The sequence below is a fragment of the Vombatus ursinus genome, unplaced genomic scaffold (assembly GCF_900497805.2).
Source record: "Vombatus ursinus unplaced genomic scaffold, bare-nosed wombat genome assembly UNPS02014825.1, whole genome shotgun sequence".
Taxonomy (NCBI): domain Eukaryota; kingdom Metazoa; phylum Chordata; class Mammalia; order Diprotodontia; family Vombatidae; genus Vombatus; species Vombatus ursinus.
Genome location: NW_020954603.1, coordinates 2,981,421 through 2,994,483, shown reverse-complemented (window position 1 = coordinate 2,994,483; position 13,063 = coordinate 2,981,421). Strand labels below are relative to the sequence as shown.

General features: G+C 49.8%; 1 protein-coding gene across 1 annotated transcript in view; it reads left to right on the top strand.

Annotated features, from left to right (window-relative positions):
• The window catches only part of SPATA6 (spermatogenesis associated 6), a 137,104-nt gene that overhangs the window by 84,043 nt on the left and 39,998 nt on the right, over positions 1-13,063 (top strand). Inside the window, exon 12 of the mRNA XM_027837967.1 lies at positions 3,749-3,930. Coding sequence (XP_027693768.1) covers positions 3,749-3,930 — 182 coding nt within the window. The remainder of the gene's footprint in view (positions 1-3,748; positions 3,931-13,063) is intronic.

The window sequence follows — 13,063 nt, the reverse complement described above, 5'->3', positions numbered from 1 at the left end:
ACTTCACCTCTAAGGTCCCTTTGGACTCAGCTGGGTTATGGTCCTGTGAGTATGAAGTCGAGTCCTCTGGCTCGCTCCTCTGCACTCCGCTGTCTCCGGGGGTTAGGCCTTTTAGTGGATGCAGAAAAGAAGATGGCAGTCTGATTCCTGTCTGGCATAGGGCAAGGGAATAAGAAATGACAGAAACGGGTGACTTCAGCATAAATGAGATTATGAAAAATGCACCTGGTGGGTATTGAAGCTCCTTGGATGAAGATGCAGGTGCCCAGCTACCAGACCGACTTCTGGGTCCGGTCTGCGCTTATTTGTTTATCTGCAGTTTGGCCCCTCCCCCACCCTCCCCCTGCCCTCCCCCTGCCCTCCTCCCCTTCCTCTGAGCCTTCTTTTCTTTCCCTGTGATGGTGTTTGCCTCCCTATCTCTAAGTCTTAGCTACACCTGGAATATAGAATTTCATTCTGGGCTCCACAAACAGGATGGGCTGGAAATCGTTCAAAGGAAGGCAGCCTGGAGTAAAGGGCCTAGAGAAGATGTCTGCCGAGTGGGGATAGGCTGAAGGAGGTAGGGTGGTTGGCATGGAGGAGAAGAGACTTGTAGGAAGGGCATTTGTAATGTGGAAAAGAGCCCTGTGGGCATGGGTTGGACTCACCGGCCTCCTGCCCATTTCCAGCTCTGGGGTTGTGTCGTTGTAAACACCCAGTGGGCCTTAGGAAGAGCCTGCAAATGAAACTGGAAGAATTACCCCTCAGCTGGTCTGCAGGCATCTATGAAGGGCCTACTGTGGGCCAGGCCCCGGGCTGAAAAGGAAGCCCTGCTCCCCCAGAGCTTCTGTTTGTAAGTGGAGGAGCTGATGTGGGGGTGTGTAAGTGGACACAAAATGTACACAGAGCACACGCAGTGTCATTTCAGGAGTGGGAGGCCCTGGCAGCCAAGGGCATGGGAAAGGCCTCATGGGGAGTATGGCAGTGGGATTCTCAGAGGCAGGGATGAGAGGGGGGAGCATCCAGGCAGGGGGAACAACCAGTGCAGGGGCCTGGGGACAGAGCTTATGGGTGTCTGGAATAGGAAGACAGTCTGTCTACTGGAGGGCAGTATGTGGGAAAGGAAGGACCATGGAGTTAGACTGGGGCCAGTGCCAAACATTTTTATTTGAATGGTTGTAAAAGGAATCCAAATCTGGGACTAGTACTTTGTCTTTTTCTTAGAGCTTGTAACAGGTATGTGCAGGGATTCAAGCAGGGAGTGACATCCTTAGACCTGTTAGCTTCACGGTGAGATTCCACTTAGCTCCGTGAGAGGGAAAAGACTGAAGGCAGAAAAGGAATTTAGGAGAGGAGTTATTAAATGCCTGCTATGTACAAGGCACCCCGATGAGATAAGAATGAAACTGGCCCTGCCCTCAAGGTCCTTACATTCTGCTTGGGAGGAAACAAGATGTATGCAGATAAATCAACAGGAGATTTAGCTGAAGTGAATTCAAAGTAATTTCTGGGCTGGGGAAGGCCCTTCCAACTGGGGAGCCCATAAGGGCCTTGGCTAGGAGGGGTCCTTGAGACAGGTGAGTGGGAGCGGAGGAGAGGAGACCCAGACAGGAGACGCTGACAGGAGAACATCTTGAACACTGGGGGACTGATGGCATGTGGGGAGTCAGAGTCACAAAGAGCCTGGTGGGGGTCAGGCTGGGGTGAGAAGGATGGTGCCTCCTTTCTGTCCTGGTCCGGTGTAAACCAGTTGCCCCCATTCCCTCCCTGAACTGGCATAGGTCTTTTATTAATTCTGGATTGTCCCAATTCTTTTCTTTTTTTCTTCCCCTCATTTAAAAGCAATTTAGAGGGTAAATGTGGTATCTCTATGCCCAGTAGGGAGAATCAAGCATTAATCACATAGTAAGATCTTCTTTGCTCCCCTCTGTTAACTTCTTGTGGGTGGGAAGGGGAATCCCAGATGAGAGCTGGCTAAAGCAGCCCCTCAGAGGTCAGCTAGGACAGCCTCTTGGCCCCTTCCAGGCCTCCTCAAGCAGAGCTCATCCTCCTGTGGTTGGGAGCCCAATGATGGGGTGCTCCTCCCTCCTCCAGGCATGGCCTTCATTGCCCAGAAGCTCTTCTGTTGCATGGCCACTTCCCCACTTCCCACGCTTCCAGTTCTGTCTCCCAGTTTGAAGCTGACTGGCTCTTTTCATGCCGATGTGCACAGTCCCTCACTCCCCTGCTACAGTTACCTTCTGTGGAATGGTGCCTTCCTTGCCTTTCTGCCCTGCCTTCCTCTCCCTGCTTTCAGTTCAGCAAATCTCCATTCATCTTGGCTTCCAATGATGTTTGTGAAAGGCCGCTGCTCAGCCCTGGGTACATAAAGACTGGGTGCCCCATGCCCGGGGTCTATCCAGACTCAGTAGTGGATCAGGAGCAGAGCACAGAATCGAGCTGACCTTCTCTATTCAAGGCTCCTGCCAGGACACCTTTCCAAACCCCCTTAGGTGGTTTTGCAGGGATCACTGTATTTTTAATTTGGCTGATGTGGCCACATTACTACAGCAAAGTGTCCAGTGGGCAGAAGACCCAAGAGGGAGGTGTTGGATAAGAGCAGTAGCAGAGGGCTTCCTCTCCCAGAGCTGAGGGCAGCTCTGCTTTGGCAGCTGCTGTTGAAGGGGAGGTCCTAGAATTTAGAGCTTAGCAATCACTTGAGTTCAGCCCACCGTTTTGCAGTCAGAGGCTGACCCTCTTCTGATGTCATGTCGTGCCTGTCATCGGTGTCTGTCTGGATCTGACATCGTATAACTCTGAATCATAGCTCCCCTTTCTCTAGCGCTGTGACATTTGCTGCCCTGCACCAGGTTTTAGTATTCCCATTTCACAGAGGAGAAGACTGACAGGTTACAAATGGCTCACCCTGGCGCCACAGCTGGTCAGTGTCAGAGCCAGGCCTGAAGTCTGGGTCTCCTCTCAGTCCAGAGTTTTTGCTACACCAGTCCTCCGGGTAGGACCGTGTGTTGCTGGCACTGCTGTACCGCTTTCACATTTTCAAGCTCAGCCTCTTAGGCTTTTGATTGTGCCTGTTGACTCAGATTGACTCTGGCTTCTTTGGTTGTTGACCATTTGATGTTGACTGGCTCCCTCCAGCTGCAAGCTGGCCGCCAGGCGCAAACCCTCAGCCAGTCAGCCACCCTGGAGAGCAGCAGGCCTTGGAGCCAGGACATGCCCGCGTTGGGCCTTTCTCAGATGGAGGTGGAGGGCTCCCCATTCATAGAGGTCTCAGCCTTAGTTTCCTGCTCTGTAAAGTTAGGATTATAGATTTAAAGCTGGAAGCAGCCTTGGTCCAACCCCGTCACTGGGATCTCTAGGAATCTAGGATGCTCCAGGGAATCAGAATCTTGGAGTTGGAATGAATCTCAGATACCAGCGATCATCCCTGGCACAGTCCTCTGGTGATGGGGGCACTCGCTCTCTCCCTCTCCTGCAGGAAAGCTCCGATTGCTTAGAAGCTTCGGTGCAGGAGCAGGTCTGTCCCCCGGGGGAGCTCCGGGGCTCTGTGCCTCTGGGACATTTCCCTGCAGGCGCTCTGTCTGACCAGATGTCAGGTCCTTCAGGGAAGGCTTTAGGCTTTTGTTCTTCATATGTGACCTTGGCTAGCTCCTAGTCGTGCTGTGTAAATGATTGCAGGCTGAAGGAGCCATCCAAATAGATTGGCTGTTGGGGGCACTTTCATAGATGGGGCGTTGGGTTCTGACATGCTCTTCAATGTGTCTTTTAACAGATTACTAGGCCGTCTCATGGGAGAGATCAGGAAGACTCTCTTGACAGATGTGAAGAGTACCTTGCCCCAAGGCAGTCTAGGCCGTGCCACGTGGACAGGTCTCTCCTGGTCCACTCAGCACCGTCATCGATGCAGAAGCGCTCTCCCAGCCCTGTGCTCAATCAGTCGACTCTCAGGGAAAGGTGAGGCTGTCTGTGTTCTCCCTCGCTGACCAGGCTTCATAAGTGGGGCTTGGGAAAATCGTCTGCCTCTCTGAACCTCAGTTTCCTCACCTGTCATTTCTGGGGAAGCCGAGGCGGTGTCCTGGAAAGGCGTGGGCTCCAGCCTTTCCCCTTAACAACTGTGAGACTGGACAAGTCCTTTAGCTTCCTTGGGCCTCAGCAGCTTCACAAGATTGTCAGAAGCAGGGAACTGCTTTGTGCATTCAACGGTGCTCAGAAAATTCAGTTGTCGCTGTCTGCAGAATGAGGCACTTGGGCCGAGGGCTCCCCAGGGTCACAGACTCTTAGAGCTGGGGGGCACCTCATTAATGGGCGGTGATTATTTCTACTGCAGGCCTCCGCTAGCAAACCTGGCTTAGCGACAGTTGGTGGGGGAAGGAGTTTGGTGAACGGCCCCCAGAGTGTGATGGAGTTGGCCAGTTGGTGGTAGTTGCTGGGCCCAGGGAGTCCTGAGTTCCTCCTGGATGGCCAATAGAAAAGTGCTGGTGGTACTTCCTGCTCCTGAAGGTCCCAGCCCACTTGGCCATCTAGGACCTCGCGGGCCTCTAGACTGAGACTTCCACCTGAATAGAAGTTCTCTGTATGACACACCCCAAGTGGGCATGCAGCATGCTGCCCTTGCAGATGACTAGGAGCAGGGGGGGCGGGTGGGATGAGCCCCTCTGCTGGTCTCTGCATTCAGCACTGCTTATGATGTGGCTCATTCAGCCCCTGCACATCAGATATCCCCATATGGGGAAGGGAAGAGGCTCCCTGCCCACTTCATCTGCTGATTCTCAGACAGGCAGGCCTCTCCTGCGTGGGCCCTGTCTCTGTCCAGCTGTCGTGTGGCCCCAGAGCTTTGAGCTCCGTAAGGGAACAGCCATGTGAGTGTTGGGGGCCTGGGGTGGGGTTTATCCCAGTTCTTAGCTCCGTGGTCTCAAGCACCATGAAAAGTGTGCTCACTGGGTTTGCCTGCGGTGAAGAGTTTTTTTTTTTTTAAATGGCAGAGTTTGTATTTTGCCCTCCCTATTGCGTGTGGGACTCTCTGTATTGTGGGTAAGGGCTGTCCTGCTCAGTCGTGGAAGCCTGCCAGGTCAGGCAACCCAACTCCTCAAAAGGCCCACTCTCCGTCAGGGTGTTTTCTCCTCAAAGGCGGGTAGTCCTTCACACCTGGGTGATGGCTGAAGGGTTGTATTTGACACAGGCTGTCCAGACCCTTTTTGTGGCTTTTATGCCTGCATCCCGATTGGCCCTAAACTCATGGAATGCCGGTGTTGAAGGAGCCCTTAGACCAGGGAACATTGAATGCTCGATCTGGGCTCAATCTTAAACTAATTGGTCTCTCAGTGAGCATTTACTAAGCACCTACTATGTGCCAGGCACCGTGCTAAGCACTGAGGATACAAAGAGAGGCAAAAACATGGGCCCTGCTCTCGAGGAGCTCAGGGTCTAGTGGAGGAGGCAACATGCGGACAACTGGAATGAATGAGTTATCTAGAGGATAGACAGGAGATGGCCAACAAAGAGAAGGCATTAGCATTAAGGAAGATCAGGAAAGGCCTCTTGTGGAAGGTAGGACATTAGCTGGGACTTGAAGGAAGCCAGGGAGGCAGAGGTGAGGAGAGAGCGCATGCCAGGCAGGGGGCACAGCCGGAGAAAATGCCTAGAGGCTGGAGACTACAGAATGAGCATTCTATGGACTCTGTGCTTGAAGGAAGCTCAGAATCATCTAGTCCAGGGTCCCTGTTTAATAGATGAGAAGCTTAAGACCCAGAGCTCATCCAGTAGGCAATGTTTCCATCTTTTATCATCTGGCAATTTGCTGGATTTTAAGTGAGATTTCAAAATTGTTTTGATTTGTATTTCTATGATAGAGTGAGATTTCCTATGGTTGGAAGAAAGTAAATCTTAGCAGACACCACCAGTGAGTTAATCAGCAAACATTTATTGAATGCCTTCAATGGGCCGGGCACTGTGCTAAGTGCTGGAGAGGCCAAGAAGGGTGGGCCCCGCTCTCAAGCAGCTTACCGTCTGCTGAGGGCCTCAAGTCCTTCCATCCCATGTTGGAGAGAGGAGATAAAAGCTGCCCAGAAAGTTTCTGCCTTGTACCAAAGCTGTTGGACATGAGTGCCTGAGTCTGACACCTGAAAGGGAATCAGAGGTACAGCCCCATCAGGACCCTAGGAGAAGGGCACCGTCCCCAAGTCAGAGGCAGTGCCTTGCTTTCTCTGAAAGGGCTCCCAGGAGAGGAGAGGAAGCCATCCCCAAGGAAAGGATCATGAGTGGAATCCATGTCTCCTGCCCCTTGGACACGTCCCTGGTTGGAGCATCTGCGTTCTGAGGTGGAGCTCACATGGGGCAACCCCCGGAGAAGGGGCCCCTGGACTGCCTTCCCTGCCCCCACCCACTTGGGGTGGCTGGCAAGCCTAGGGAAGACCCCTGCTCAGAGGAAACCAAGGGAAGGAAAATGACTGTTATCCAGACCAACTTCAGAGATCTCTATTAAGAATCTCTGATTTTAGGGGGCAGCTAGGTGGTACAGTGGATAGAGCTCCAGCCTTGGAGTCAGGAGGACTTGAGTTCAAATCTGGCCTCAGACACTTGACACTCACTAGCTGTGTGACCTTTGGCAAGTCACTTAACCTTGATTGCCTTACCAAAAAAAAAAAAGAAAGAAAGGAAGAAAGAAAGAATCTGTGATTTTAGAAAAAAAAACTTCTAGAAGAAAGGCAGGTTTGGGGGAGTTGTTGGGGGTTTTCTGAACTATAACTTGAGTGTCAACTTGGAGTCAGAAGACCTAGCCTCGAGTGACACCTCTGCCTTTCACTGGTTCAGTGACCTTGGGCAAGTCCCTTTACCCTCTGGTCAGTGTCCTTATCTGTAAAATGGGCGGAGGGGGCTCTTGATCTTTACAGGCCCTTCCAGCCGTTAGTCAGTACTTTGACTGAGGGGGTTGGAGTGGGGCCAGCGCTGGGTCCCCAAGAAGGCAGGAGAGCTGGACTAGATGGCGTCCCAACTGACCAGGCCATCTTGGGTGGGTCACAACCCCTCTGGGAGCCTGAGCCTCCTCATCGTTAATTGAGGTCAATGACACCTACTCACAGGAGTAAAAGCCCTTTGGAAGCCCACCTGGGCAAAGGGAGTGGGCGGGGCCAGGGATTGCGGAAGGGCTGACCTTTCCCTAGAACTTCAGAGACCCAGGGCCTGGGCTGTTGTGTTCTTAGGGTAGTTTGGGCCTGGCTCGGAGCCTCGGGAAAACTTATCCACCATCTGCCCAGCTGCCAAGGTGATAATTTCCCTCATGTCACTCCCCTTCTCAGTAGTACATTCTAGAACAAATAGGGAGGCCTTTTTCAGTCATTCAGAGTGCTTCCCACCTGCGCCCAGCCTGCCTTTCTGGCCTCCCTTCCCTCACTGTCCACTAGAATCACACTGGTCTTTCTACTGCTCCCCACATGATGCTTCATCTTTCATCTCCAGGCGTTTACACTGGCTGTCCCTCATGCCTGGTATGCCCTCCCTTGACCCCTCCACTCTCAGACTCATGTTTCCTTCAAGATTTGGCTCGAGGGCCACTTTATACATGAATGTAAAAGCTCACCCCCACATACTAGTACCTTTCCCCCCCAAAAAAAATCATCCTGCATGTAAACACAGATGTACTTGTACATATATACATGTGTTTATACATGTTGTCTCCCCCAGTACAAGGTAAGCTCCTTGAGGAAAAGACAGTTTGATTTCTATGTTTGTATCCCCCAGAAACTGGCACATGGGAAGCAATTAATGTTTCTTGGTTGATGATTTGCTCTGTGCCCACAATCCCTGTCCTGTGGGCTGGCCTTTCGGTGGGGTGCTGGTCGCTGGGGAATGTCGGAGCATCTTGGAGAAGAGAAGGTGTGGGAGTGGGAGCTGAGAGGTAATTCCTCACTTCAAATAAAGCCAGTGGTTCTGAGACTGAGAAGCTTACACTTAGTGCCTACCTGAGAGCCGAGAAGGGGCTGCTTCCGTGATGCTTCAGGGCAGGGCCCCGTTCGTGTTTTTTGTCTCCATATCCCCAACACTCTGCAAAGTTCCTGGCACATAGTAGGTGCTTAGTAAGTGCTTCCTGCATTCTTGAGTAATGTAAAGATAGAGACATTGCCTTCTGTCCAGATTTCTGAAAGTCTGTGATATCCAGATAGAGATGTCAGAATTTAATTCATCTACCATATGGCAGACTCTTCATATGAATACACACACACACACATACACACACATACATCCCACAGTGGACTGCCTATAATTTAGATCAGAATTTAATTTTTCCCCTATCCTCCTCAGTAAACAAAAAAATTAATGTCTTTAGTTGTATTACCAGGGAAGGAAAAATGGTTTTGTCCCATTGATTGGACTTCAACATGGCTGGCATCTTTAAAATGAATTATAAGCCATTCTCTGATTAATCTGGCTTTTTCTGGGTCACTGAGCAATACTTCCCAAGTGTTTATATAATCTATTGGAATCGATAAACAATTTAAACTGATGTAACTGTTGAATGTATCTGTGTCCCTGGGAAGATTGGAAGTATGACAAAGAATGCAGGTATTGAAGTTATTTTGTTTATCTAGGCAAACGGGGACTGAAATTCAATGAGCTTTCCTGGAATGCTGCAGGAAAGAGCTGACATAAACCTCAGGAACCATGATTGCTTTTAAAAGACTTATTAGTGGTACTTGGCAAATGCAATGCATGCCCTTATAAATGAGGTGCTTTGCTTCAATCCCATGTTATGAAATATCTCCAATACGACCTAAAATGTTCTCGATATCATGAAATCAGATTTCCGAATCTATTTTCCTCCCCAAGACGACTTGAAGTAGTTTAAATATTAACATTATGCCTTAAAATTTGGATTAGGCTTTATAGTTATTGCAAAAATTAGACAGCTAAGATACTAGGAAAACTAATTAAAAAGAAGCTGAGTCTCTCCTTAATTGTACTTGGGATGTGGAATTTTACGAATGAGGATGTTAAAGGTTCATGCCCTTCTCTGCATCCCCTATCCCACAGCGCAGACTAGTGGCTTCTCTGATGGGCTGTGCTGGACCTTGGAGCAGAGCCACTTGGAGCTGCTTAGCTTCAACCCCAGGTTCACCAGCACCGACTTCACACACACCGAGGGGTGACATTGAGGGGTTATTGAAAATCCTGGCCGGTGTCCTAACTGTCTTTAGAGCCCATCGAGCGATCTAGCATACAGTAGATGCTTAGCATGTGTTAGGTGAATGGACTTTACCAAATTCTCTTCTATAAATCAATGATTAATTTGGCTGATTTACAAATGGATTACTGGCAGCTGCCCTGGCAAGAAGATTAATTTGTAATTTATCTTCTTCCTTCTTATGTGCAAATGTGGGTGCATTTGAAACATGGCATGAATGAAATATGCAAAGTACTCTCCAGTAAAAAGCCCCCAAATAAAAAAGCATGAATGGCCCAGCTTTTCCAAAATGTATTGTCTGAATGAAGGCTGTATACTTAGAGCTGGAATGAGTGACCTTGGAGACACCATGGCCTCCCTCCTCTGTGTCACAGGTGACAGGCCTAGACGGGGTAGGCTCTCCAGTCACACAGCCAGGGAGGAGCAGAGCAGACATTTGAATCCAAGTCTTCAGAATCTGAATCCAGTGGCCCTTCCCCCTGGGCTACATGGCCACACACACTCATAATCTGTGTGATAGCCATGAATGGAATATGTGTGTGTTAGAACTTTCATAGAAAAAAATTGAAAGGGAATCTGCCTGATTTGTTTAGAGAGCTAGAGAAGACAGCTTCTTTTATGTCATTACATGGTCATCAGAAAGCAGCATCTTCAGCAAACTTTTGGGGGAAGTCCAAGTACATTCTTTTACTTAATGTGCTGGTCAGATTTGCAGATTACACAAATCTGGGATCAGAAACTTTCAGAGCTGGAAGGGATCTCAGAGACCATATAAGCCGGATCAGACCACACTGAGAATACCCTCTACCCTCAACACAGTCTAAGGCTGACCTACTGACAGTGCTGTGAACAGGATACTGCACTTCACATCTCTGCCTTACACTGGCCTCCCCCATACCGGGAGTCCTCTCCTCCCTTACCCCCTCCTCTTAGTTTCCCTGGCTTCCTTCAGGACTTGGTCAGTCAGCAAGTTCTGCAAGAGGCCTGAGTCAGTCAGTCAGTAAATATTTATTAAGCACCTACTATGTGCCAAGCAGGTACTCATCACTGAGGATATAAAGAAAGGTTACAGACAGTCCCTGCTCTCAAGGAGCTCACAGCCTAACGAGTGAAGCCACATGCAAACAGCTAGCCAGGGAGGCCTGAGAAGGAAGAGCATTTCAGGCAGGGAAAACAGCCAGGGAATACATCCAGAGTCAGGAGATGGAGGGTCATGTCTGAAGAACAGCAAGGAGGCTGGCATCATTGTGTCACAGAGTAGGTGGAGAGTGAGGCAGAAGAAGAGTGGAAAGGTTATGGAGGGCTGCTGATGCCAAAAATGACTATGTTGGCTCCTGGAGGTCAGAGGAAGCTGCTGGAGTGTAGCAGATTGGGGGCGAGGGCGGGTGTTGTGACATTTTCAGACTTGCACGTTAGGAAGATCCCTTTGACAGCTGAGTGGCAGATGGATTGGAGGGAAAGAAGCCATTATATTAGTCTGGGTGTGGGCTGATGAGGGCCTGCACCAAGATGGTGGCCATGTCCAAGGAGAGAAGGAGGCATGTATGGGATTGATTGGGAAGGTAATATCAACAGGATTTGGCAATTGATTGGATGTGAGGGGGGCAGGTAAGAGGGAAGAGTCAAGGGTGACACGTAGGTTGCAAGCCTGGGTGACTGGTGGTGCCCTCTATGGGCATAGGGAAGTTAGGGGATGGGAGATTTTGAGTTCAGCTCTAGATATGCTGTATTTAAGATGCTTATGGTACTTCTGGTTTGGGATGTCCAATGGGGAGTTTGAGATGTGGGTCTAGAGGTCAGCTGAGGGATTAGGTCCTGACAAGTAGGCTTGAAAATCATTAGCATAGGGATGATAGTTGAATCCGTGGGAGCTGATGAGATCACTAAACAAAATAATACACAAGAAGAAAAGAGGGCCCAAGACAGAGCCCTGGAAGACACCTACAATTATCAGGCTGGAGCTGGAAGAAAATCCAGGCAGAGATTGAAAAGTTCCCCAGCTGCTGAGGCCTACTTCTTTCAGACCCCTTCCATCTACCTCGTATATACTTGTATGCATATATAGGTTCATCAATACTTATGTGCCCAGTTATTCATATATTGTCTCTCCCATTAGGCAGTGAGCCCTTGAGGTTGGGAACTTTATTTTATTTTTTTGGCCTTTCTTTGTATTAGTGCTTAGCACAGTGCCTGACTGTGTATGTAGTAAGAGCTTAATAAATGTCTATTAACTGACTGACATACTTGACAAGTGGCTACTCTAGTCTTTGCTTGAAATTCTCCCGTGAGGGGGCTCCCCCCGCCCCAATGGCAGCCAGTTTGTCCTTACATCAAGTATAATTACAGCCCTCTTTGGCAAAGCAGAACAGGTCTTTTCCTTAAAAAACAATCCTAGTTCTAGAATTGATCAATCAATAGACATTTCTTAAATGCTTACCATGTGCCAGGTCCTAGACTGAGCCTTGGGGATACAAAGAAAAACCCTCGTCCTGCCCTCAAGGATCTTACATTCTAATGGGACATACAAGGTAAATACAGAGTTCCTTCCATCTACCCTGGATATCTCTTGAATATTCATAATTATTTCCACCTCATTAGAGGGCAGGGACTGGGTTGTCACCTTTCTCTGTATCCCTATCTCTTAGCACAGTGATTGGCACGTAGTTGGCACTTAATAAATACTTGGATGGCACTAACAGCTGGGGAGATGAGGCAGTGGTACTGGAGCTGCTGTCGGAGGAAGCCAGGGATGGGGCTGGAGGTGGGGAGAGAGGGAGGATGCTCCAGGCATGATGAGCAGCCAGGACAAAGATGCCAGGAGCCCAGACGGAAGCCGAGTACAAGGAATAGCAAATAGGTGGGCGTGGCTGGTTTGAGAGAGTATAGCCTAAAGGAGATTAAGGAGATTAGAGCATGAGCATTTTGGAAAGGGGAGGTGGAACCAGGCAGCTCAGAGCTTTAAGTGGCAAACCAAGAATCTCCTAGGGAATCTTAGGGGTGATAGAGAATCGCTGGGCCTTCTTGAGCGAGGGGGTGACAGAGTCCGACCTGCGCTTTGGGTGGGCCCACACTGAAGCTGGATTGGAGACTTGTGGCCAGGAGGCCAGTGAGAAGGCTTTTGCAGTAGTTCAGGGACAAGGCAATTCGAGCCCCAAACAGGGTGGTGGCTGTGTGAGCAGAGAGAAGGGACATATTTGAAACATGTTGTAGAGAAAGAAATGGCAGCATTTGGCAACTGGTTGGGTATGTGGGATGGGAGAGAGATAGGAGGTAAGGATGAAATGAAATGGGGAGCTTGGGCTCCCTCAACATGGTGGTTCCCTCAACAGTGATAGAGACATTTAGAAGAGGGGAGTTTTTGGGTGGGGGAAAGGTAAGTTCTGTTATGGACATGTTGAGTTTGAGATGTCTGTGGGACACCCAGTCGGTCGGTGATGCCGGGAGAGGCTTAGGAGAGAGGCTGCAGCTGGATAAGTAAAGCTGGGGTCATCTACACAGAGACCGTGACTGAACCCAGGGAAGCTGACAAGGTCACCAAGCAAGACAGTATCGAGGGACACGCGGATGGAACCTGGAGGGATCCCCACCCTTACTGGATGTGACTGAGAAGGAGTGGCCATACAGGGAGGAGGAGAACCCGGAGAGCAATGTTGTGAAAAATTAGAGGAGACTGTGATCCGGAGTGGGAGGCACCTGTAGTGCCAGGGGCTGTCAGGGGCTGCAGAGAGGTCGAGAGGAGTAAGGACTGCCAGGTCATCTCGCAGACAGCTTTGGAAGGAGCAATTTCAGTTGGATGATGAGGTTGGAAGCCAGGTTTGCAGAGGCTTTAAAAGAGAGGGAGAGGAAGAGTCATTTAGGCATCAACTCTCCATAGCGTTTTGAAGGAATTTAACTGAGAAGAGGACAGGA